This window comes from Streptopelia decaocto (assembly GCF_964273445.1).
Source record: "Streptopelia decaocto genome assembly, chromosome: 6".
NCBI classification, from domain to species: Eukaryota; Metazoa; Chordata; class Aves; order Columbiformes; family Columbidae; genus Streptopelia; species Streptopelia decaocto.
The window spans coordinates 45,785,247-45,810,852 of record NC_138660.1 but is presented as its reverse complement, the minus strand read 5'-3'; the positions used below and the strand labels follow the sequence as shown (position 1 = coordinate 45,810,852).

General features: G+C 43.9%; 1 protein-coding gene across 1 annotated transcript; it reads left to right on the top strand.

The window, feature by feature from the left end:
• Positions 1–22,066: 22,066 nt before the first annotated feature.
• SP9 (Sp9 transcription factor) lies at positions 22,067–24,203 on the top strand (the record flags this gene model as incomplete). Its single annotated transcript, XM_082055984.1, has 3 exons — positions 22,067–22,230; positions 22,662–22,743; positions 22,848–24,203. The coding sequence occupies 3 exons, from the start codon at positions 22,067–22,069 to the stop codon at positions 24,201–24,203; spliced, it is 1,602 nt and encodes a 533-aa protein (XP_081912110.1).
• Between the last annotated feature and the right edge of the window lie 1,403 nt (positions 24,204–25,606).

Here is a 25,606-nt window from a genome sequence, read left to right as displayed (position 1 = left end):
GCTTGCAAGCATCATCTGGCAACAGTTGTTAAGATGCCAATGCAGTGGAGTACAAACCAACCTTTAGTAGTCATCTTCCCATGGTATCCCCATGCCCTGTTTTCCCAAAATGAGAATTACATTCACATCAGTAATAAGAAGCGCTCACTGTCCTGCCCTGCCCATTGCTGGGATGGAGGATGCAGACAGCAGGACAGAATGGGGTGCACCCAAAATTCTCACTGACCTACCAACAGCCTGAGAACCCCTCTGCAGAGGAGCGCTGGAAAGACAGCCAAATCCTGCTACCAAACACTGAGAAGTTGTTTATCGGGTGGTAAGGCTTACTGTCACCATGTTAAAAAGACAAAATGTGGTCACAAAAATCCTGTTCTCTCACAATCCTAATATTTTTGTGGGTATAACCAAGGTATGACTTAACAACATGGGCGCTTGGATACAGATTTCACTAATATGGATTTTAGAACCCAGATGAATTCTGCACAGGGATTTTCAGCCACAGTTTAACAATAGGCTGTCACTACATTATACCTGGCCCCCTGAAGAACCACAAGAATGTGGCCTCCCACAGATAACTACTCTTCTGCCAAATGTAATCTACGTCCTTGTATACATTTATGCCAATATTTTATGTCCCAGTCTCCTTTTTCAAACCAAAACTTCGGCTTACACAATATTTCTATTCCTCTCAATAGCTTTACTTAGATCTTTACTACAATGTAAAAGAAACGTTAACACATTTACAGCCAGCACAATGAGAACCTTGAGGTGGAAAAGAGAAGACCACTGCTGAGAAGCTGTGGGAAGGCACTGACAAAACACCAGGGACCTGCGATGAGAGGAAGGAAAAACATGCGGCTGGTCTTGTGTCTTGTTGATGCAAAACCTTTAATAGTTTAATTTGTTACATAAGTAAAACAGATTAATTGATTGTATCTCTGCAACACTGAAATTTTGCCTGTCACAAGGAATTTTCATAGGGAAGAGCGATCTTTATCGGGAAAGGTACTCACTCACTCTGCTTTTTCACTAAGGGAGATCTTGCAATGTTTGACACGCTAGTGCCAATTTACAGGACTCCTGACAACATCATCTGAGAAATTACACATTTGTGTTAGTCTTTTTTAGAAATCAGTTTTTTAAAGTGTGACCTCTTGTTTCTAACCATAGGCTATCTGACGAGAAGTGAATACAGTTGTCAGCTGGTGGGGCAGAAATTTTTAATGTCAAGAATCCGAGAATCTCTGAAAGCTCCATAACCTGTAGTCACAGCCATCTAATATGAGGGGGCAGCTTAAGTACTTTGGGAAGAAAGGTTTATTTCCTGCCTGCACAGAGCTCTGACTGCCAACCTGTATATAACGTGTGTTTATTCTTTTTGTATTTCAAGGCGGGCTATAATATTTCCTTCCACATTATAAGAACTTAAAGTGGAATATATTACTATGAATTTGAGGTGCCTAATTCTTTTAGACTGCTTTAAAAAAAAAAAAAAAAAAGGCAAAAAAGCTAAGACTGGTACCTGAATATATACAGGATCCCTTTAAGACATTTATAGATCATTGGAGAGCAGAAAATACTCTTCTCTTACTTTCCTGCATATCTCATCTATAAACCATTGATTTAAAATAAATGTATGTACTGGCAATTAATAATTCTATAGTTCTTTTTTTAAGATTTATGTTGCGATTGTTTATCCCATTTCCCATAATAACATCCCTTGTGAATTCTGTTCATTTTTGTGAAGGTCTCGTGATCCTATCTCCAGCCTATTTAAAAGAAAATGCTTTGTGTGCCATTTTGTACTCATGGTCATTTGGAGTTCTATTTCAGGTTCATTAATATTGATGCAACTTGTCTCTCCGCTCATTCTCAGCAGATTCTTCGAAATTAATCTTCAGCATTTGCTGTGATTTGTTTCTGGTTTGTGCTTCATTCCCGAGTCCAGCTCTTCTCTAGTTAATTTTGTTTTCTTTATTTTTACCCACTTGCTATGACTGTTCTACTACTTGTGCCAGTGTGGTGTGTCAGTCCTTTATGGGATCCCTGTTTCGTCTCTGCCTTTCACTGTGATTTTCCGTCATTATGGACCTCTTGAATAAAAATGTAGCCCTTGTTTCTGACAAAGTCCATGTTCCTTTTCTTTTCTTCCTGTGTGATTTTCCATCATTACAGTTCTTAAATTTCTTGAATAATGATATATACTATGAACAAATGGATGGAGCAGTAATGGCTTCATCAGTGTTTTCTAAAATATATCTGCAGCTTTTAGAGCATACAGTGCTACAGCAGAGTCTGTGCCATGTTTGTAGAAGCGTGATTTTAAAAGTATATTTTGTAGCCAATTGATGACTATGCCACTCTGCATTAATAATTTGTCTTCTTTCTAATATTATCTACTTCTCAGGATAGTGGTTCCAAAATGATATTGGAGTTGAGGAATATATATTAGCACTGTGCATCTTTGAAGAAAATGGTGAAAACATAATCACTTTGTGATGTTTACAGCAATAGCACCGTGTTTTGGAAATAACAAGATACTTGTTAGGCCTTTTACAGGCAGGATGTATTAATAGATTTCAGAATCCTTGTTAAAATAAGTCAAGGCTCTAATTTGAAGCAGTGTATCATAATAAACAAGTAATCAGAATAAATGCTTTAAAAATCTGCAAAAAATGTGATAAATGGAAAGCTGTACTTCAGTACTAATGAGTTACATTTGAGCTATATCAAATATGTGATGGAAACCAGAAGTATGAAAACATTTAGAGTTAAAATCTCAATGAATAATGTCAGTTCACTGATTTAAACAATGGAAATCTTTAATATGCTGCAATATAAATTGAGGTAAATATAGGAATAAGATTATAAAATAGTTCATACCTTATTCGATAGTAGTGACACAGTAACAGTCCACAAAGTCCTTTAGTGATTGCAAAGAGGGGAAAAAGTTAATTACAAAACACTAACCAAGTATGTCAATGACATTTGCATTTAGCACTAGCTTTTTTTTTTTTTTTTCATTCTCTGTTAGATGATATCCATTAATGTTTCATTTTTGAGGACAGATGGAAAGCTCAAATGACTGTCTCAAAGTTCTGGAGCGGCTTTCAGAAGTAAACCATTGTTTCAAAAAACATTGGTAATGGTATTTACAATTGGCTACAGTCTTTCCTACCAAAATAAATGACTCTCTTAGTTTTAATGAGAGAAAACGTGGCACCTATTTGCCCTGTTCTGTTCCATTTGAATTACAAGTCTCTACATTCCTTGGAGTTCTCCAAGGGAGTGAAATATGCCCATTGGTGGCTCTGGCTGACACCCAGGGGCTGGAGACACAGTCACTTCCCACCAGCCGTGCCAGGCTCAGCGTGCAGCAAGGCCAGTGCCACCAGCAGCCCCACAGCACCAGAGCAAGACGAGCAAAGCAGGTTTGGTACCAGTGACCAGGATCAGCCAAAAGTCCAGGAATTGCCAGAAAAGCCTACAGTGACAAAGCAGGTCTGTGGTCAAGCCAGGCAGCAGGTGACAGATCTGGGGAAGGCACATCTACAGCCTCACACCTGAGTGCGAAAATGGCTCTCCAGCACAGACAGACAGCCCCCAGAGAGACCTTCTCTCACAGCCCCATCCACAGCCCTGCAGAGGTGCCAGCAACCAGGCAGGGATCGTGGTGCCTTTGCGCATTGGTCAGGGCCCGATTCCAGCAGCTTCCAGTGACTGGTGCTGCTCACCTGGGTGCTTTGATATAGCCTGAAACAGCTGAGAACACTTATATATGCTAGCTAATTTATCTACCAAAGAATCAATGACTATTTAATAACATTTGTATGAATGATTTCTTCTCACTACATTCCCTTACAGTGTGAGCTTGGTGCCTCAATGACAGCTATGTAGCTGTGCTGCTGCTGCTCCAGTACAAAGCCTTGGGAAGATCACTAATTTATGATACATATCTGCCAAATGAGGATCCCACTCCAATTTTCTTCCCTCACAGTGTTTTGTAGGTTGGAATGTATAAGTAGGTGGCCAAGCTGGAATAACTGTGTTATGTTAGTTCAGTAACAATAAAGCGTTGTTATTTTTGGTTAATGCTGAGGTGTAACTGGTGTATGGCCTGACAGACACATCTGAAACACTTACAGCCTCTGGAAAATAAATCTACACAGTCACTTACAGGGCTGTGTCCAACCATTCTAACAAGAAGATGGAGATTGTTTTGCAGCATAAAGTGGCAGAAGGCTTAATAGAATCAGTCACAGTTTTAGCGGCACCTCTGCTTCAATAACCAACTTATATCAATTTGTACCCAATTTTCCTAAGTAGATGGTTGAGAATGATATTACTATTTTTTGTCTTCCAGGTAAGGGTATTTCTCTTTTCATTTTAACTGGAGAAAGTTATGAAGTCGCTTCTCAAATGCAAGTTTCAGTCCATCATTGAATAATTTGCATGACTGCCCCTCTTTTCTTAACCCTTAGATTGGAAACGTACTTGCACAGTCTGAATTTACAAGTTGCAGTCCTAATTATTCTTTGTTTCAGAGAAGCACTGGCAAAACTAGTATTTGTCCACTATCCCTATCAATTGCAATACGTATTTCAGCCAGAAAGTTATAAAAAGGTTTCAAGTGTATCTAATTTGTTTTCTCTAACTCAGCAGACTCAGGGACGAAACTTCACAGTGGAGGTCTTGGTTTTGTTACGCAAAGAGCCAAGCAAAGCCATGTCTTGTTTTCAAAGCAGAACAGTAATTAAAACACACAGAAAAGAAAAAGAATCACAGTATAAAAAAATGCAGTAAAAAATAAGAAAAATAACTTATTAAGAATTTTGCCTCAATAGCCTCTACACTTCAGAACAAAAACAGGAGCTCACACGTTCATTGCTTATTTCACTGGATGACGTCACAGGTGGATCTGAGATAAAGTTAACCATTTGCACAGCAATTATCCATGATACTTTTCACGTTGACTGATATTTTCTGCATGATCCCAACAGAAACCCGGGCTACTTTTAAAGGCACTAAACAATCAAGAAAGATTCTGAGTCACTGAAAGCCCACCCCAACATAAATCTCAATGCACTTATCAACTCACAACATTTTCTTGTAGGAAACTGATTGTTATATTCTGCCTACATCCTCTGCATATTTTTGAGCTGTGAGCATGTGGCAACACAGGAGATCTCCTGTCATCTCACTTTCAATCTCATGGGCCATATATTCAAGGGAATTAGCAAAAGCAGCAGCGACCCATCTATCTGCCAGGCAGAGTAAGAACTCTTGGTTCAGGCCAAAGGTGATCTCAAGCTTCTCCTGTTATTTCTGGGGTTCCTTGTTCAGCACTTGGTGTATCCTGGAATTAAATGAGACTGAAATGCCATTTGCCTCAGGATTCTTCTGAACTTAATACTCCCACTTCTCTGGAGAGGTGTACTATCGAGCACAAAATGCCCAAGAACAGCGTTCAGTCAGGAAAGTGATGATGGTCACTAGTGCCAGCATTCATCTCACTGCTGTGATAACATGAGGAGCTAGATGACCTCCACAGCACTGAAGCTGAAGTTATGTCTGCTGCCAGATCACCAGCTGTGCTAGCCAGATTTTATAAAGCACTTGGTAAAAAACCCACACTATTTGTATAAGTCGTATACAAACTCCAGCCACCTCCCCAGTCTGTACCTGGAAGTACGAACAGCAGAGCAGTCATGATGCAGCAGCTACCTCCCAACGCTAGGAGGGGAATAAGAGAATTAAACACCTGAACCGGCCTCTTAAGTAGCCTTGTTACCCTTATCACTTGCTGGAATGCCTTCTGCCCAGCTGAGAAACATCAAGCTGCTTTAGAAACACCCAAGCAAGGGCTTTTGGGGAAACAGCCAAAGCCCAAGGACCCTTTGGCATCCTTAGGGCTTAGAAAATAAAATCTAGAAAGCTTCTCTAATGTTTCAGAAAACTGCAAGATGAGTTAAAACCGTTAATTGCACAGTTACTCTTGATGCTGTACAGATGAACTTAGTTTTCCACCCATCTTTCACAGATTCCTTTAGAAATAATCCAAAGGTCCCAGCAGTCTGTGAATCACAAACACTGTCTGGGAGATGCTATGTTTAAGAGTAGGTCATGAACAAACATAATCATTACATTTACAAAGTAAATATTGTCTGGTTTGTTCGTTTTTCCTTCAGAGGTCAGTTTCATATCAATATTATCTACTACACAACACAGTATTGTAGGCTATGCAGTGGGATTTTTTGTAAAACAGTTTGAAGAGTTGCTTTACTTCTTTTAGTTTCTCTACTTAAGGTTGAATAAATATTTGTGTACTCAATGTTCAACCATCACAGACCTCAATAATTCCCCAAAGTTGTGACTTAGACTCAAAAATAAGAATGTGTAGCATTTTGAAGAAGGGGAGGAAGGTAAACCAATGACTTATTTATTTATTTTTGCATCTCAAAGGAGGGCTCATAACTCCTCTTTAAAAATGTCAGCCTTCATTAAATTTATAAATATGCCTGGCCACAGATACAAGTGGGATGCAGAAACTGGAGGATACTGAAGCCACTCCCATACATTTAAGTGAGTGTGTACATCAAACCAGGACATTTATAGTAATCCCCTGCTATTTGACACACTTTTTCCGAAAGTGTGAGTTCCCCTATTAGCTGCTCAGCATGGGATTCCATTTACCCTGCAAGCTTCTTGAAGTGGTCCGATGCATGCAAAATCTTTAAATATTGGGAGAACCACGAACAGCAATATCTCCAGAGTACAAAACATGACCTATTTTTTTTTTAATTGCTTGCAAACCAAGATGCATCCAAAGTGACATGGATACAAACAGCTCGAACTTGCCTAGAGCCAGCTCTGTAAATCACACACTGCAAGAAGGATTCGCTGTGAAGCCTCGTCAGTTAAGTCAACAATCCATCAGGTGAAAAACTGATGCTCTAGTATCTCAGAGACCAGCCTTCTTGTAAAGAAGAAATTATAACAACAACGAGGCTGCCTCAGGCTTTGATTAGCCTTCCTGTACCTGACAAAGAGCCACTAGTAAAAAGCATTTTGTCAGCAACTTCAGTACTGCAGTTTTATATTCCTGTAACTCCTGGAGACTGCAAGACTTAAGCATTTTCAAAATACTTGATATCTTAAGGCTCTAAGGTCTTTTTCTTTTTCACTATGTACCTTTCAGCATTATTGACTGGAGAAATACCAGCCTACTTAGTTTTGAAATGTGAAATTGCGATAGATTGTGAACTGCAGTAGGTATGTGGATCTACAGACTGGGAATCCACCCACGGGAAGCACCTAAAAAAACCTCATGATTTAAAAAGCCCTAAATACTGCTTCTTGGGGACACTCACTAAAATAAGTTTGCGATTAAGAAGCCTGAGAGATTCTCTTTTGTTTAGCTGAGATTAAAGATGGTAATCTAAAGTATCAAAACCGTGAATCACAAAAAAATTGTCACATTCCTGCTTATAAACATGTTTTAATAAAATCTTTATTATGTTATGTCTGTAATGGGGTGCATGAATGCTAAAAAAGCAGTTCTGAAATTGATTCTGAAGTTAGATTCCAGTCATTACAAAATAATTTGGATGGATATCAAGACATTTGATTATAAGGCTTTTATTTATTATTTACATTTTGTTTTCACAACATGTAGCCTCAACTCTTCTGAAAGAAATTAAATGGAAACTATTTATAATTTTGATACCAACAACTGCAAAATAATCTTTGAGATTTAGTAATACCAGCCCAGGAATGCTTACAATTAAACAATTTGCAGATGTGGGTTATATATAATTAGTATGGCTTGCTGAATGAGCCCTTCCCTTTGCATTTTTAACAGTTGAGTCTATGTTGATCTGAAGACAGAATCACTTTAGTGTCAATGTCCATTTTAGACAGTAGTGCACTGCTGAAAGGATATTCATATTGTAACCACTACCCATTTTCTTAGATCTCCTGTCACTGACAGAGAACTGCGTTTGGAAGGATTTTCTTCAAACTGATAGATCAAACGTGAAACTGCTCACAAATGCAGGTTATGACTACTTGCCGTTGTGCATATCTTGATGGCTACATATTACTTCCAGCCATTATAAATGGAAAAAGAAATGTTGAGGTCAGTAAGAATTACAGGTACACCTCATATTCTGACAGGGTTATGTTTGGACGGTTGCAGCATTGCATTGGCATGTTAAATGGCAACTTGCATAGTCACAATATTAATATATTCACAGCAAATAGCTAATTAGTTTGTATTTTGCTTCTATTACAGAAAAAATATATTTTAAAAAATCTTTTCGCTTTTTTTTTCCCCTTTGGCTTGTCAAAAAAATAGGAATTAAAAGTTTTTTCTGTTTTGCAAATTAAAAGTTATGTATACAAATGAGGTATAGGCATACAATGCCAGAATTGGGTAGGTGTTTTCTCCTTTTCATTCAATAAAATAAATACTTGTATGCAAACATCAGATCTCATACTAGAGCTAATATACAGCTAATATATAATTACTATGAGATTAGATGTGATCCTAATCTAGAAGTAATTAGGGTATAAATGAGGTAGGTTTTTTAAAATTAACCCTTCAGTGTAGACCAGTTTTGTGTCTCCTAATACCAGTTCAAGTTCTTTCATTGGAAAGAGGCTAAATACAGCAGTATTTTACTACCTTAGATAGAGTAAAACTTCCTTTGGCAGAGTAAAGCTTCTTTCATCAGTAAGGGTTCAACATTTGAGAAGATTGTGAAACTATATAGGAATTTAACTACATTCAAAGGTTCTGAGGCCCTGTGACTGATTTCAGTGTGAGCATTGCTCTTCAAGACAGTTGTACACAGCTAGGTTCCCTGAGCTACTCAATACTTTTTATATACTACTGTATTAAGAAATTTGGCTAATAGCCCCAAGCTCTTCTCTGCTGGGAAGTCAATGTTACCCAAATCCAGACTCATACATAAGGAGGACACTGGAAGAACAAAGCAACAGTAATAAGAACTCCTCACACTGCTGAAGGAGCATCCTTTCCAGCCACAAAGTCAGAGGAAAAGTTTTGGCACCAGTAGAGACAATAGTTTAATATATTCTCCAAAAATAGTTGAATTTGCTTTGTATAACTGTTTCCCTCCTGCTCAGATATTGGTACGCCCCCATTCCAATTCTCCTAACCATGTGGAACACATACTCTTCTGCCACATGTTAGATTTCATACTTTATATTATTTAAATACCATTGCACTGTGTGTTATTAATCAAAATATAAATATTTTGGAGCTGTTTGTTAAACAATTTTCTAGCATCAAAACCTTACAAAATCACAGTCTGAGACACTCAGCTGCCTTGAAGCTCTCTTCAGAGAACACTTCAAAGAGGAAGCCTTTTGTAGAGATCACTTCTTATATTCAACCCCATAAATGCAATTAAACTTTTTTTTTGTCTTAAAAGTTATCAAGAAAAAATGTTATGTAATTGTTTTAAATTGTTGGACTATTTAAAAAGTCATGTTAAAATAGTTAAGTTCTATAGCGAGACTTTTCTTATAACTTTTGACATGCATAAGCTATAAAACGTGCCTATTATTGATTTCAGAAATAGTTTTGAATACCTACACTGAATTAAACTGTCCCAGTTGATGTAATTATTAAGCAAGATTATAGACCATGCTCAGAAGTTCAAATAGTGCCCATTTCAAAAGTCCCCTACGTAGTTATGAGTCCTAGAACAACCTATAATGACTGGTCACACCGGAGCAGGGTATGAAAGCTCTTCTTGTTTAAAGCTTGTCTGCTCAATCCTAGCTACAGCAGAGTGGTGTGAATGCAAGAGATTGTAGTTGTTAATAAATTGCATACATCTCATTAACATTTTTCACACACACGCATAACCAATACGGGGCATAAAATAGGAGAATGTATTCTTGTCACTTGATTTCTAAACCACGGATTTGTTGCATGTATGAAATGATCTCAGATTGAGTAACCTCACTGCAGCAAAGACAATCTAGTGGACAGTCATGTGGATGAACATTCTTAACATTATCAATCAAATTGCAGGTGTCTGTATTACTATTTTCACCTTTTTACATCAAGTGATGTGTGATCAAGGAGTGTCAGATCAACACCGTTGTGGCTGCTGCTAATCCAGAAAGAGATACCCAGCAGCCAGCCTAATGCTGGTCCTGCTGCATTCTTAAACGTGGAATCGGCATTCTTAAAAGTGGAATTAGCATTCTTAGAAGTAGAAATACATCACTATGTGTATGCTTTTAAATACTCTGAAGAGTCGGGGGAAATTAATTTACTTACAAAAATATTTTCAGCTGCACATTAGAAAAAAAAGTCTGAACTAGACAGGAAAAAATTGCTATCCTGAATTTTAAAAAGAGCTACAGGATTTGTGATGCTGTTTTCAACACTGCTGTTTTCAGGGTCACTGAAATGTTTGATACCTTCACAAACTAAACAGAAGATTCAATCTTACGGCAGTAGTCTCACTGAAGCCTTATGACCAGATAACCATGTACCAATGTTGTTTACACTTGTGCAAATCTCAAATGACCTCTCTGGAATTAATTTAAAGTACTCTTGTGAATGCAGATTTACAGAAAGAGTATGGAAATTAAAGTGCATTGTTTACTTTTAAATATTTTAAAATATTCTTTTAAGATAGTACAAAGAAAACATGGGCACATATGCATACATATGGATGTACACATGGGCACACCTCCCCTAGACAAGAAGCATGCCAGTATTGGCTGGCTAGCTGCTAGTCATTTCAGTCCAGGTAATCAACATAGAAATAACACACAGTTACATTTTCTTCTCCTCTGAGAAATTTTAGATAACAACATGGATCCTTTTCTTATTCTGTATTTACTGCTTAAAAAAAAAAAAAAATCAAAAAACTTACACTAAAACATGGTTCTAGGTGATTATAAAATTATAGAAAGCTGAACATCAAATAAGCCTTGCAAAAGAAAAAAAAACAGTTTTGTTCCTGTTTCCAGAAACAGGATGGTTTTAGCAGACATATTATTAAATACAATAATCTGGACATGTTTGCCACTGTCAAGTGTGTGGAGGGCCTGGAAAAGTGATTGTTTCTTAGTCACGCAAATTATTGGAATCCAAAATAAAATTGCCAGTGTTTCTGGGGCAGCATCAATGTGTGAAAGGGGTTCCTCTTCTTTTGCTTTTTCCATTAGTTTTTATAGTAATGTTTGTTGATTGTGATAAACCACTTTAATCTATCTGTAGCGTTTACCTTAAAAGTTTAGCAAAATATGTATTATGGACTAGGGAAATAAAAATACTGGCCTCCTAAAGGATTTAACAATTTGAACCTCCTTTCTTCCTCCTTCTTTGTTGTTGTTGTTGTTGTTTTTATATGTATATCTCTTGGCATTTGGTACACTTTTGCTATGTTAAAGGAGAATCTTTATATTTTGGTCTGATCTAGTTTTTCAGGTGTGGGACAAATTCTGCTGACAGGTAACAAGCGCCTTGTCTCCTGGCAAATGATCAATTCTGAATCCCATCTTCACTGATATTTGCTCTTTGGGGATTGAAAAAAACCACATGTTTTATAAAGCTCAAATTTGCCTTATCAAACAAAACATCTGCTAGATTTGTGAATGACTCGTGTCAGCAGGAGACATAAGCACTGGCCTGCCCAATAGAAGTCACCGCAGTTAATGGAAGCTGTTATGGAAGAATTCTGGCAAGAATATTTTTTTTCCAAACAGCTAAAAGAATTAAAAGAAAAATATGTTGTTATGGTAACAGCTATTTGAAAAATACTGTAACAAAAGGCCATCGAATATCAAACTACCAAGCTGCTAGTTTGACTATTTGGTTTTCTTTTTAAGCAGTTTATTTATGGAGATTCCCTCCCTCTTCCTTATGCAGCCACAAATGTGAGTGTGCATGCTCAGGTAAGACACCATCTGCAAATAGTTTGTGTTTCTAGAATTTCAGTCTTGGAGCTGCAAAACTCCAGATACCTCAGATTTTTACACATCACTAGAACACCCAGAGTTATATGGGCTGAGTCCCTCCCATTCATGGCAATAAACCCACATTTTCTAGCATTTCCCGTCTGCACAAAGAGGTGTTCCTGCACTCCTCTTGCTTCACAGGACTTGGCCAGTCTCTCCACGGTACCACATCGACCCCCTGGGAAAGTGCAGTATTGCTTCTCTGCGGTCTGGGAACCAGCATCTTCCCAGCTGCTGGAAAAACAGGGCTCAAGAACAGCCTCAGCAGTTAAAGCAGGATACAGCAACATGCCTTTCCGAAGCCTGCAATTGTATTTTGCACGTTACAATTTTAGAGAAAATGTTCTCTGAGCGACCATGAGATTCTACATGCACTAACTTCAACATCTTGCTTTGAGTAGGAGCATATCGTCCTCACTCAGATAAAGCTTCTGTTGTAGTTAATGCTAACAACTTGGGTAATGACTGAAAGGTCTGGCTACTTGATTTTACATACTGCTGTACGTACAGTGATAATGTGAAAGAGGTGGAGGACACCGGCACTTCTTCCTCTTAGACCCGTGTTTTCAGCCATCATCCTTATAGAAAAACAGAAAAACAGCACATATTTTTGTGGTACTTGTCCCAGGCTGAACAAACCTGGAGCTTCGCTAAATTTCCTCCAAACTACCTAACGGAGGCTGAAGTTACACTGTATAGGTATCACACAGGAACTGTGAACATCATCTTCCATAATAGAGAGATGAGATTTTAGAAATATGAAACCTGCATTTTGTTTCACTGCTTTCAATCCCTCTAAAGCAGGGATGTCAAACTAATTTTCATTGGGGGCCACATCAGCCTTGCGGTCGCCTTCAAAGGGCCAAATGTAATCTTAGAACTGTATAAATGTAACTACTCTTACATCTACACAGTCCTAAAATTACATTTGGCCCTTTGAAGGCAACCACCAGGCTGATGTGGCCCCCAATGAAAATGAGTTTAACACCCCTGCTCTAAAGTGTTTAAAGGTCTGCATTTACAGACAGTCCCATTTTAACAAGACTAACTAAGATGGTTTATCTAACAGGATTACAAACAGAGTGGCAGGGCAATACAGATGTTGGCTTCTAGTTGTTTTGCTATAATATAACTGAGAACTTTGTAGTCATGTTGTTTTCTAAATAGACAACTGTTTGTTACTGTCAACACTGAAAATTAGTCATTTTCTTTTGCAACAAAAGTCATGAGAAATATTAGACAGAAAAAATCCACAACAGCTTATTTTGCATCACTTTGCCAAAGAGAAAGTGAGCTATCTGTTCTCTGCAACTGTCCACGTTCAGCAACAATGTGCTATACAGGTCCTACTGACACTCGTATGGATGTATATGAGACTGTGTTTGGAAACTGAATACAAATGGTGGTATTTTCTAACCCACCCAAAAATCCCTTGAGCATTTCAGACATTCCCGTCAAAGGGATTCTTTAATGTGGGACCTACTTACCACATTTGTTTTACATTAGAAAATGCTATATAGGTTGTTTACATTTGGAAAAGGCAGTGGAGAGAGATTTCTGTAAGTGTTCTGAAAGAAAGATTGCACTGTTACTGTAACAAGGACAATTACGGACAGACACAGGTAATAGCTGTTTAGAAAATGTTAGGAGCATTATTGTGGATAATAGACATTCTTTTCTTAGCATTGCCCTTGCCTGAGTTTCATTTTCCTTTGGTGTTGTCCACCTAGATTGCTTAAGACAGCTGTAGTCTTCTCATTTACATTAAGGTAACAAAAAGTTGACTGCTGGGTTGTCCCAGACAGAGTTCGTCTGTACAAAGGTCTGAAACTGTGAGGGAATACCTAAAATGTCAGACGTGTCCGGTATCTAGTGCTGCTGCAAATTATCGCCTCTTCCAGGTCAGAAAGGCCAAAATAATTTCCAGCTCTATTTTTCTAAAAGCCATTTTCATTTAATCTGTCCTTTACAAATGGTAAATTTAATGAGAACTTCAGGAATAATTCAAACTAAAATTAACACAAAACCTTGATATATACGTATTCAATTCAAATGTATTTTAGTAAGCAACAACCTGGCCACTATTGAAATAGTTCTCAAGTACTATCGAAATAATAGGTAGGTTCGCAAAGGGAACCTGCTTTCTTTTAAAGTGACTGTATGCATTATTTCAACTTCTTCTGATAATAGCACATTTAATACCAAGGCCAAGACGCAATCAATCTTCTTTGTTGGCAGAAGGTGTTATATTGTACCCGTATGCTTATATTCACCTGGCAGTTTCAATCCGCTGAGCAGCCTGAGGTTCAGCAGGGCTGCTGCTCGCTTGGCCTCTGCTGTTTGCCACTGCCTGCTTGGCAGGGTGCAGGGCACAAAGAGGTGAGAGGGGGACCGGGGAAAAGGACAAGATCTGTCTCTAAAGAGACACTGAATTAGAGTGGGGTGAATAGTCAGCATCCTCTGTAATTATACACATGCTGAACTCCTTACAGTTGACTTAAGTTACTTCAAACTGCATTGGTGTGGCCCTCCATATTGATTAAAAGCAGCGTCTATTTACCTTAACAATAAATGTAGAGATTAGTAAAAGTTCACTTGATCACAATAAGAAGACTCATAATTAAAGGGCAATGCAACCCAGATGGAATGTAAGTGCTTGAAGCACCGTGTTAGGAAGCACAGGCTGCTTTTGTACAAGAGAGAATACGTGTGTAGGCTAAGGCTTGCAGAAAGCCCTTCAAGTAGACGGTTTTTGTAGAGATACTTAAAGTAGAGGAAGGGCAGAACCTGTCCTGAGAAGGCTGGCCCAGCAATTCTCCTGGGCAAAGTGACAAATACAAAGCTTTGGAAAAGGAAAAAGACTTTAAAGCACAATGTGACTAAATGGACAATCTCTACAAAACCTTTGCAAGAGGCGTCCACGTGTTTTATTCTTCTTTCGCGTCTCCTCTATGAGAAAGAACAAGTTTAAGGTAAGCAGGACACACTGCTGATTCTATGGGTTAAGCTCTTGATGGTGTAGGCTCTATAAGAAAGGGAAGAACTGGATTTAGTATGTGACAGACTCAATAGAAACACTCTATCTCTCATTATGGGATCTCTCTCATTATGGGGGAGGACAGCTCTTATTCCTATTGCATCTATCGTTGAGTTTACAATTGCATTTTACTAATCCCTTTTTATTAAGAAAACAAGCAGCTGGTAACTAGAGAAGTAAGTGAAGTAAGTGAATAGTCTCAATTCCATACAGACAACTTGGAAAATCAGATTCTGAAGTGGCATTATCTGTGCTTTGTAACAAAAGCGTTGTATCTTTTGATAGGACTTGGCACCTATCCCTTGTTTCTTTTCTTTGTACCAGTATTGATGCACTGCGTGCTTACCTCCTTGCAGAAAATTACGTGATAAAATTGTGACTTTTGACAAGCAACGCAGCGATTTCCAGAGACCAGAATGTGGAAAACAGTAGACCAGATTGTTACTGAAACACAAATGGTAACTGCGATTTTAGATTAATAACATTCTCCCTTGTGTGACATCTCAAAACAGATTTCCAGCTGAACTAAGACCTACAAATGTTTGGGGGGATTTTCTAACAAACACTGTCACCAGTTACACTGGTCCAGTCCGATTCCCATTTTAAAGAATGGCTTAGTTAGTTCACGTGTGGGTTTTTTTCTCAGTAGTTCTAATTCGAAACATGTCAGAACTGTTTAACACCAAGCCAAAGATTCATTCAGTCACTTTGTAGCTATAGAGAAGACAGCAATTCTGCAGTGTTGAGTAGCAAGGTGAATAAGGTTAACAAAAAGGTAAGGAAAATGTGAGAAACAGAGAACATCCCATTGAATGAATGGCAAAGCATGGTCCTATTCCTTCTGACCTGCATCTCTGCACCCCTAACAAACCGTTGGCAAGCGCAAAGCCACCAGCCTCTCCCAGCCCATCGCTCTGGGGCTGCCAGGAGCTGGGAGGAATTTCCCAGGCGCGAGAAGTTCCCTGGCTCTTCTGAAAGGAGACAAATACAAACAGACCCAAGGCCTACAGGGCAGCTGCTTGGGCGTTTATAGCAGCTGATATTTTGTAATTCCTTCGTCACAGAACAGTTAGAATAATTATCCATGGTGAAGAAGGCTGTCCATACCCCTTTCCTCCATCACCTGGCGCGTCCCAGCCCACTCTTCACTCAGTAGCTGAGCTGGAACTTAGAGGGCTTGTGGTTCTGTGCTCCCGACGTCATTAAAAGGCTACAAAAAGCTACCCAAACACTCTGTTAAACACACGGCTAATCCACCTCTTTCCTCCTTGCTTGCATATGCACAGCAGATTAGGGGCTTGTTTAGGAAGCAGTCAGGAATCTCTTTGTTTCCTTCTTTCAGGTACAAGGTGAATTAATCCGTTTGGAAACCAGCAAATCCACCTCTCCCCTCCTCCCTCCATATGCCTGAATTCTTCCAGCCTACATTTCTTGACAATAAAGACAGATAAAGCTCGGATAGCCTTATAGACGAAGGAATTGAGGTTGTTTCTTTGCATGTAAGTTTTCTAAATAAATCGCTTTCGTTGTTTAAAGCCGTGATGAATGGAGACACAGGGCCAGGTTGGTGGCTGGAACAGTACAATAGATGTAAGAAGGTTTTTTTTCTTTGCCATATAAATCATTCACATTGTTTAAGGTACATTGATCAATCTAATGGCTTGTAATAGGCTCCTAATTGCCACTAGGAAAGTACTGCAAGCTTGCATTTGAACGTGAAATGGTTCATGATCTGAGCTGAAATTCACCTTAAGCCTGAGCTCCAGTAATTACAGAACACAGAAGGAGCACAATGAGCGGTTCCCCATCTTTCCTCACCCTAATCCCAGGACAGGGGGAGGGGAGAGAGGAACAGACGACTGGGGGTGTCCAGCGTATTTTCCTCTTCCAAACCAGCAATTCATTAACGGGCGAAAGCTGCAGGAGATTTATTGGTCATTGTGGACAGAAGAGAACTTCGTAATGTCAATCATCCTGCCTATTACGCTCCCACATATCTCTATCTGCAGATAGACAGCCTGCTTAATCACAACCAACATTCTGAGTCATGCCTGGCTAAAAATGCGATATAAAAAGCCAGGACGGTATCAGAAGCGGGATAGTGGGAGGAATGTGGGGACAGGACTCTAATGCTGTGAGAATGCTCTGGCGAGGCACCCGCCCCCCCGCCGCCGCTCCTCTGGCCCCGGCCCGTCCCGCCGGGGCTGGCGGAGGGACAGGAGACACCCCCGGGCGGGGGGACACGGGACACCCCCGGCCGGCGGCTGCTGCGGGAGCTGCCCGGCTGGGCGCTGAGGCCACTGTTCCTCCGCTTAAAGACAGACCTCGTTACCGAGTCATCGGAGCTTCTGTAATGGGCTTGTGTGAAAAGGTGGTTTTACGCTCCATAAACGCGGGTCCTTCCGTTTACTAATTAAACTCCTTCTATTTAGAAACACCTTCATTTTAAGAAAGCTTTATGAACGCTAGCACTGGCTGAAATTCAAACCGGCTGCCGTCTGAGCTCGTCAGGTCTAATCTATACATCGTAACAGCACCGTAACGCATGTGAACCAAGAGAGAAAATCCTCGCACAGTGTTCCTCAGACTTTCCTACCAAGGCAGAAAACAAATCTATGATGCTGTTGAATAATCTTCCAATAATTGTAGTAATTAAAATCATCATACAGTCTACAGTCGCCTTCCTTCCTTTGACACTAGTCTTCCCTTGAATTGTTAACGTGTCTTCGGCTGAGATAAACAGAACAAGAGATGTTTAAAACACACGCTACAAATAAATTTAGCGGAAGAGAATTAGTTCCACCGACACGTTTTTGACTGTGCTCAGTAGACGAGAGCATTTCTAAAACTATCGTGCAGATTTTTTAAAGGTAGGGTAATATGGGTCGCCCTGTTACTCCTAAATAGTGTCACCTTGAAGACCGAGGAGAAGATGAAAGTCCAGCCTGATGCTTCTCCTCGGGGCTCTGTGTGCAGGGGGTGAGGGGCAGAGGGAGGGGCGGGGGGCGCGCATAATGGAACAAATACCATACGAAAGCTCAAGCAGAAATTGTTGGAGAGTGCCATAATTTTAATTTAATATCCATGATCTGTTCGATCCCAGTGCTCATTCCCTTTTTATTAACTATGAAAGTTTCCTTCTAATCAAAAGATGCACTTCATCTTTGCCCACAAATGAAAAAGTCTACAGCAGAAAGAATTGAGTGGACTCAACAGGCAGCAAGGTCTGTATTTTAACACCATCTCTATATATCCTTCCCCCCTTTAATATCTACTCTTGGGTAGAATAGTGGGGAAGCCTTTTCTTAACTGAAGTTATTAATTTATCACCAGGTCCCCCTCTGCGTTGCTCTGATAGTCAATGGTAGTTTCTAAATCACGTAAATGAAAAGTGTAATTGAGAGAGGGAGAGGGATTCGCACAGGAGTCCAGTTGCTAAAAGAAAAAAAAAAAAATCTGGCAAGACGCTATTATTTGTCTCGACGATGAGCAGTTTGCCTGTTCCCTGCCCATGTTCTCTCTGTTTGGCAGAAAATAAGCCTGCTTCTCTTGAACTTGGAAGGCTTTGCCCCTTTCCCACCCATAACGTCCATGTGTAAAACTCTGTGCCCCTCCTAGGATTCGGGGGAAACTGTACAGCCACCTTACATTTAACTGCTCTTATATCGATTTATTTGGAAAATATTTGGCAGCTCTTTCCCAGAGCTCTGTTTGAACAGAAGAGCCATTTCATCTGACGCTCTTGAATATGAACCCAGGAGCCTCCCAATCAGCTGTAATGAACGAATTGTTTCCCAGCTTTACCTCCTAAAGACAGCAACTTTAGTAGTTGCACAGATCAAAAGACACGCGTAAAGGGAAGATGGGAAAAAATATTGTTCAAAGGAAGTGAACTGTTGCATTTAATTAGGCTATTCTTCTTTATTAGTATTCATATTGAGATTTTTAAAAAAAGATTTATGTTGATTTAACCGTAATGTATTTATGATGTAAATATATTCCAAGATGAAAACGTCACGGATCAATTGTAAAGGACCCGGATACATAATTTAAAAAAATCAGTTCCAGTTTATATGAGGTTCTCACCCCACTTTCGCTTCTTAGTCAGATTTGTTTATGCAGAATCGACATTTAATAGTGCTAATTGCACTCCAGTTAAATTGCCCTGATTGCAGAAAGGGAAGCAATTTTCGTGCTCTCTGTCTGGGTTTGGAAGAAATTGTTTTATATTCACCTCTTTATAAAGAAGTGGAGATAAGGCACCGAGCCTTTGCACAAATTGCACTTATGGGCTGACTGGCAGCATTCAGGCGCTATAATAGAGCATTATTTGGCCGTTTTGAATAATGTAAAGCATTTGCTGAAAGCTATTCTCCTGAAAATTGCTTTAACTTTTAAAAGGGTGATGATTCACTCCAAACCAGGCCTTTGTTACATTGTCATTATCCCCCCAAATGTTTTAACAGTCAGCTCAACACTTTAGCATAACACATTGATCTTTGTTTAAAAACTCGATTTTTTTGGAGTACGAAAAAATCTGCCAGAAAATACTTGACCCCCTAAAGATTTGAGCAGCGTTCCCCCTTCCGCCGCCATCCGCTTAGCCTTTCCACCGGCTGCCTAGTTCCTGCGGATTTTAGTGACTTTTCCGCTTACAAAGGGGGCGAGGAGGCAGCTGCGAGGCGGACAGAGCCGGCCGGCTGCCTCAGAGCCATGGCAGCCCGGCTGGGCTGCGGGAGCTGGCGGTGGATGGGTGGGTGGATGGGTGGATGGATGGATGCCTTCACTCGCGGAGGCAGAGGCAACATTTTAAACGTCACGCTCTCGATCTGCCTTCCAGCCTGATTTTATCGATGACTCTCCCCGAGGAGAGGCGACAGACCCTCTCCCCGCGCCGCCCCGGGGCTGGCCAGAAGCGACTCGCTGCCACTTGACGGCCACCTCGGCAGGCTCCTGGGAAGGAGCGGGTCCCCCCGGAGGAGGGGAGGAAGGAGGGGAGGAAGAAGGGAAGGAGTCACCTGTTGGGCGGTTGCTCCCGGGTGCCCCTGTCGGACTCCTCACCTGGCCCGCGGGGGTTATGTCGCTCCCCCCGCCACCGCCTTTCAGTCGCATCCACCCGTCGAGCGCTACAGCCCCCCTGGGTAAAGACGCCGCTTCTGATCTGCTCCAGGCAGAGCTTCCCGGGAAAGGCTCTGCCATGAGCTCCCCGGACCCCTGCGCTGGCTGCGAAGCAATGTGGAAAGAATTAAGGGCAGAAGAGTATTTCCTCCTAGTGCCCCGATTCTGTTTAATACGCGGCAACAAAAAGGCGAGCGCCCTTTGAAAATAGTCTTAGACGTTTAAATAAAAGCTAATCTCCGGGGACATCCTTCCCTAGTGTGGCAGGCGCCCTGCAGATTGCATAACGCACTGTATAACAAAACGCAACGCCCGCCTTATTTAAGCACGAAAACCAAACCAAACAAACAAACAAACAAAAAAAAGAAACCAAGTAAAGAAAAGCGAAATCCTCTCAAATTCGCGGCTTCTCCATCTTGCTCCTTAGCGATGCCTATTTTGCATCCGCTTGGAGGTTTTACACTGGATGGTTGAGGCGGCACCGAGGAGAAGGAAATACTGACTCAAATGCAGAGCAAGCACTAGGCTTTGCTCGAACGCACTCGTATTTCTGATTCAGAGCTGTACCCAGCTGCACTGAGGACGGCAGAAGCAGAGGGAAAAGCTGCTATTCCCCACCTTACAGAGGTGATCGCAATGATGCAAAGTTGCACACCTATTGATCTTCCAGGAACACAGTGCGGGCAAGTTCTAGCCAATTACTTAAGAAGCCTCCAATAATTATAAATCAAAGGGACTAGTTTGCAAGACATTGAGGAGCCGAGGTATGGACTTACATTTCGCACATGCAGAGAGCAGGTAAAGTCTCTGTCGCTCACTGGGCGTGTGGAGTGTACACACAGTGCAGAGGCCACAGGAAAGTGCTGGGGAGGCTTATTCCAGCAGCTCCCTAGCACTGCCAGGAGAGAGCAAGCCTTCTGCCATTTAGCAGCACTATTTCCACGGGGGGATATGAGGCTTGAAAAACGTGCCGCAGGCTGCGAATTTGACTTTCAAAGTATTTTGCCGGGGATTCCTCTGTTAAATAAAATCCTCTCTCTTAAGTGACAGGATGTCATATGCCCCTTGTCCCCCCTCCCGCTGCGGTACGAGAGCAAAGGGATGCCTGCCGGTTCCCTGCCTTTGGAAATGTTGGCGTTTTCTATAACAGTTCCTTTTGCAAAGAAAGTAAGAAATACGTTGTGCCCGGAATCACCTCTAGTATTTAGCAAAGCAAAACCAAAAAGACAAAGTGTTTTCATAAAATGTCATTAGGTGCTGTTAGGTTATTTGTATCCAACAGGGACAGCTGCCCAGCGGCCTGTAAAGGAAGCAAAGGGCCTGTTGAATAAAAGCAATGCAGGTATGGCTTACTGGACGCGAGGATCGCAGGTGACCGAACAAGCAGCGAGGGATCAAACACCTCCTGCACAGTTCGCAGGCAGCGGCGGAGCGGCAGCAAGCGTGACACCAGCCCTCCGCCGAGGCTGACCCCCGCTTCCGACTCCTGCCCTCTGCGGCTCTCCGCTCCCTCCTCCCGCAGCCGGCCGGTGCCGGGGCAGTGTCACCGCGGCCACCGGGAGTCACAACCCGGCGGGCAGCCGGGGTTTGTGGTTAATTGCAGCGCGATCGCCGCAGTCCGGAGCGGGGAGTTTTCTCCCCGCGCTCTGACTGGCACGCGCCCCGAGCCCCGGTGCCGGCACCTCCGCGCAGCCTGATTGGCTGCCGGGCCTCTCCGGCCCGCTCCGCCCGCGCCCTCATTGGGCGAGCGCCGCCGCCAGCGGTACTTCAAAGCGGGCGCTGCCCGCACTTAGGCAGAGTTTAGCCCCGCCGAGCCGGAGTGTCCTTAGTGCCGCCGGGCAGCGCGGGGCGCACACCGAGCGCCGTCCCCCTCCGCCCCACCGCCCAGCACAGGGACGTGCTATGGCTACGTCTATCCTCGGGGTAAGTCGGCACCGCGCTTTTCCTCGTGGCTTTACGCGGCGGCTTCGCTGCCCTCTGGGAAAACTGTTGCTGCCGCCTCGTCGCGGCTGCCCTGGTGCGAATCGCGGTGACCCGCGGGCGAGAGATAACCCCGACCCGCCTCGGTGGGCTGCACCGCGGGCTTCCCGTCGGGTCGTTCGCAGAGACGTTAGTCTGAAAACTCGCTTGGCCGCACAGAAGTCGGGCTGCTTGTGCTTTGTTTTGTTTTCTCTCTCTCTCTCCTTTTTTTTTTTTTTTTAAACTGGAAGCGCTACCCTAAATTTCCAAATATTTTTTTGCCTCCCTCGGCTCTGCCAGTGGTGTCGGTCGGAAGGTTCCGCACCCCCTTTGCCCCTCTGCCATCTCGATTTTCCACCGCTCCTGTACGGTGGTTCGAGGAGACGCCGCTTTTCGTTCCTACGGGATTTTCGGTTTAACGGCGGGAGGCTGGAGCAGCCCGGCGCTGCGCGGGGCGTCCCGAGCCACTCTCTCGGAACACGCGTGTCGCTCGTCCCCGCCGGGATCTGCTTCCGATGTAAATCCGTCGGGCGCCGAGACGGGTTCCTGGTGGCAAACGAGTTGTGCCGAGCGGGGCAGGGCTGGAGCCTTCTTCCAAAATAAGAGAAAACTTTTCCGCAGTGCCGCTCGTCGCGCCGCGGTTCCAACCGCGCCGCTGCGTCCCTGCGGTAGCCTGTCGAGGCGTCTGGGTGAGGCTGACGGGCCGGCTTTGTCTCTCCCGCAGGAAGAACCGAGATTTGGAACGACTCCCCTGGCCATGCTGGCCGCCACCTGCAACAAGATCGGCAACACCAGCCCCCTGACCACCCTGCCCGAGTCCAGCGCCTTCACCAAAGGGGGCTTCCACCCCTGGAAACGCTCCACCTCCAGCTGCAACCTGGGCTCCAGCCTCTCGGGCTTCACGGTGGCCACGAGCAGGGGCTCCAGCGGACTGGCCAGCGGCACGGGCACCGCCAACAGCGCTTTCTGCCTGGCCTCCACCTCGCCCACCTCGTCGGCCTTCAGTAGCGACTACGGCGGCCTCTTCTCCAATTCAGCGGCGGCGGCGGGCGTGTCTCCGCAGGAGCCCGGCGGGCAGTCGGCCTTCATCTCCAAAGTGCACACCTCAGCGGCCGAAAGCCTCTACCCGCGGGTGGGCATGGCGCACCCCTACGAGTCCTGGTACAAGTCGGGCTTCCACTCCACGCTCTCGGCGGGCGAGGTGGCTAACGGGGCGGCCTCCTCCTGGTGGGACGTGCACACCAACCCGGGCTCCTGGCTGGAGGTGCAGAACCCGGCGGGGGGGCTGCAGAGCTCGCTGCACTCGGGCGCCCCCCAGGCCTCGCTGCACTCCCAGCTGGGCACCTACAACCCCGACTTCAGCTCCCTCACCCACTCCGCCTTCAGCTCCACCGGCCTGGGCTCCACGGCCGCCTCGCACCTGCTCTCCACCAGCCAGCACCTGCTCACCCAGGAGGGCTTCAAGCCCGTGCTGCCCTCCTACACGGACTCCAGCGCAGCGGTGGCGGCGGCCAGCGCCATGATCTCGGGCGCCGCTGCCGCCGCCGCCGGGAGCGGCTCTGCCCGCTCCGCCCGCCGCTACTCGGGCCGCGCCACCTGCGACTGCCCCAACTGCCAGGAGGCCGAGCGGCTGGGGCCGGCGGGGGCCAGCCTGCGGCGCAAGGGGCTGCACAGCTGCCACATCCCCGGCTGCGGCAAGGTGTACGGCAAGACCTCGCACCTGAAGGCACACCTGCGCTGGCACACGGGCGAGCGGCCCTTCGTCTGCAACTGGCTGTTCTGTGGCAAGCGCTTCACGCGCTCCGACGAGCTGCAGCGGCACCTGCGGACTCACACGGGCGAGAAGCGCTTCGCCTGCCCCGTCTGCAACAAGCGCTTCATGCGCAGCGACCACCTGAGCAAACATATCAAAACGCACAACGGGGGCGGCGGGGGCAAAAAGGGCAGCGACAGCGACACAGACGCCAGCAACCTGGAGACGCCGCGCTCCGAGTCCCCCGACCTCATCCTGCACGAGGGGGTGGGCGCCGCCGCCCGCGGACCGGGCAAGGAACCTACCGCGGGGCCCGGCGACTCCTAGGGGCAGCGCTCCCTGCCCCCCCGGCGCCGGCGAGCCCCCGGCAGCCGCCCGGACCTTGCTCCGCGCCGGCCGGAGGGACGCGAGTCGCCCCGCCGCGGACGGCACCCGGCGGCCCGGGCCGCGGCGGGCAGGCCGGCCGGCGGATGGCGGGGCCGGAGAGGCGCGGCACCCGTCCCGCCCGCCCAGTAGGTACCGAATGACACTTTCTTCCGTTTCCTTTTTTCCTTCTGTTGGAAGGGAGGCATCCTAGGAGAGGCTTAAGGTGAGAAACGCAACTGCAAGTCCGAGACGGTTCCTCTGTATCTCATAAACATCTGTATAAATAGCGTTCAAAAAAAAAAAAAAAAGAAAAAAAAAGAAAACCAGATCGTGTTCGCTTATTTTTCTTGTAAATGTTGATCTGATAGGGGGTTTGGGATTTTTTTTTTTTTTAATTGGTGAATTCCTGAAATTCAGGGAGGTTTTGGGGTATTGGTTATTTTTTTTAATTATTTTAAATTTCTGATGCACTTTGTGGAAGTCAGTATATATGTAAAAGATATTTAAAATGTTGAGTTAACATTTCACTCGAACACACGTAAGTTAAGGTCTCTTAAAGAAATTAAATGCGTTTATCTGTATGGAAAAAATCTTGACATATTTTCATTTTGGTATTATTAAAGGACTCTGAACAATATACTCACGGGTTTGTTCTTATTCGTGCCCGCTCCCTCCCCCCGCCCAGCCTTCGTAGGGGTCAGATTTTTAGTAGGAGCACTCGCACCGCTCCCTGTCTTCCTTGCAGTGACTGGGATCAAAAATACAGCAGACAGTGAGAGCCGGGAGGGGAAGGACCAGCCCCCGGGCCAGGAGCGCTCAAGCGCTCCGGTCGCTCTTTTAGAGCCGCCTTAGTTTGGGTTTATTTTCTTTAAGACACATTTAAAGCGAGTTCGAGCCCCGCTACACCAGCCGGAACCATGCCGAGCCGTAAGCTCCTTTTGTGAAAGAGTCTCCAAAATCTAGTGAAACCGAACAGTGCTGAGGAACTATTTATTTAATTTAAAAAGCCTTCAGCGCCACAAGGCTGCCTAGGTTGGGAGGTGATCTCGGGGGAATAAATCGCTAGAGTCAATACTCCGGAAAAGACATTTCATGCCTAAATGAAAATCTTGTTAAATGTTATTAATTTTGACTTAGAGCACACAGCAGCCCCCTGTGCCTTGTATTCCCTTATTAGGGATTCATGTCTTATCAAATATCTAATTAATCTCCTAGACATCATTTGTTCTGGCCAACTTTATCTCAGCTGGTCCACGGGGAAAACTCCGAATATTCTCGGTGACAAAGCTCCCTTGAAGATCCTTTTAATTGTCCAAATTAACTGCACCAAATTTGCATGTCAAACGGTAAAGGGCAACCTGAGA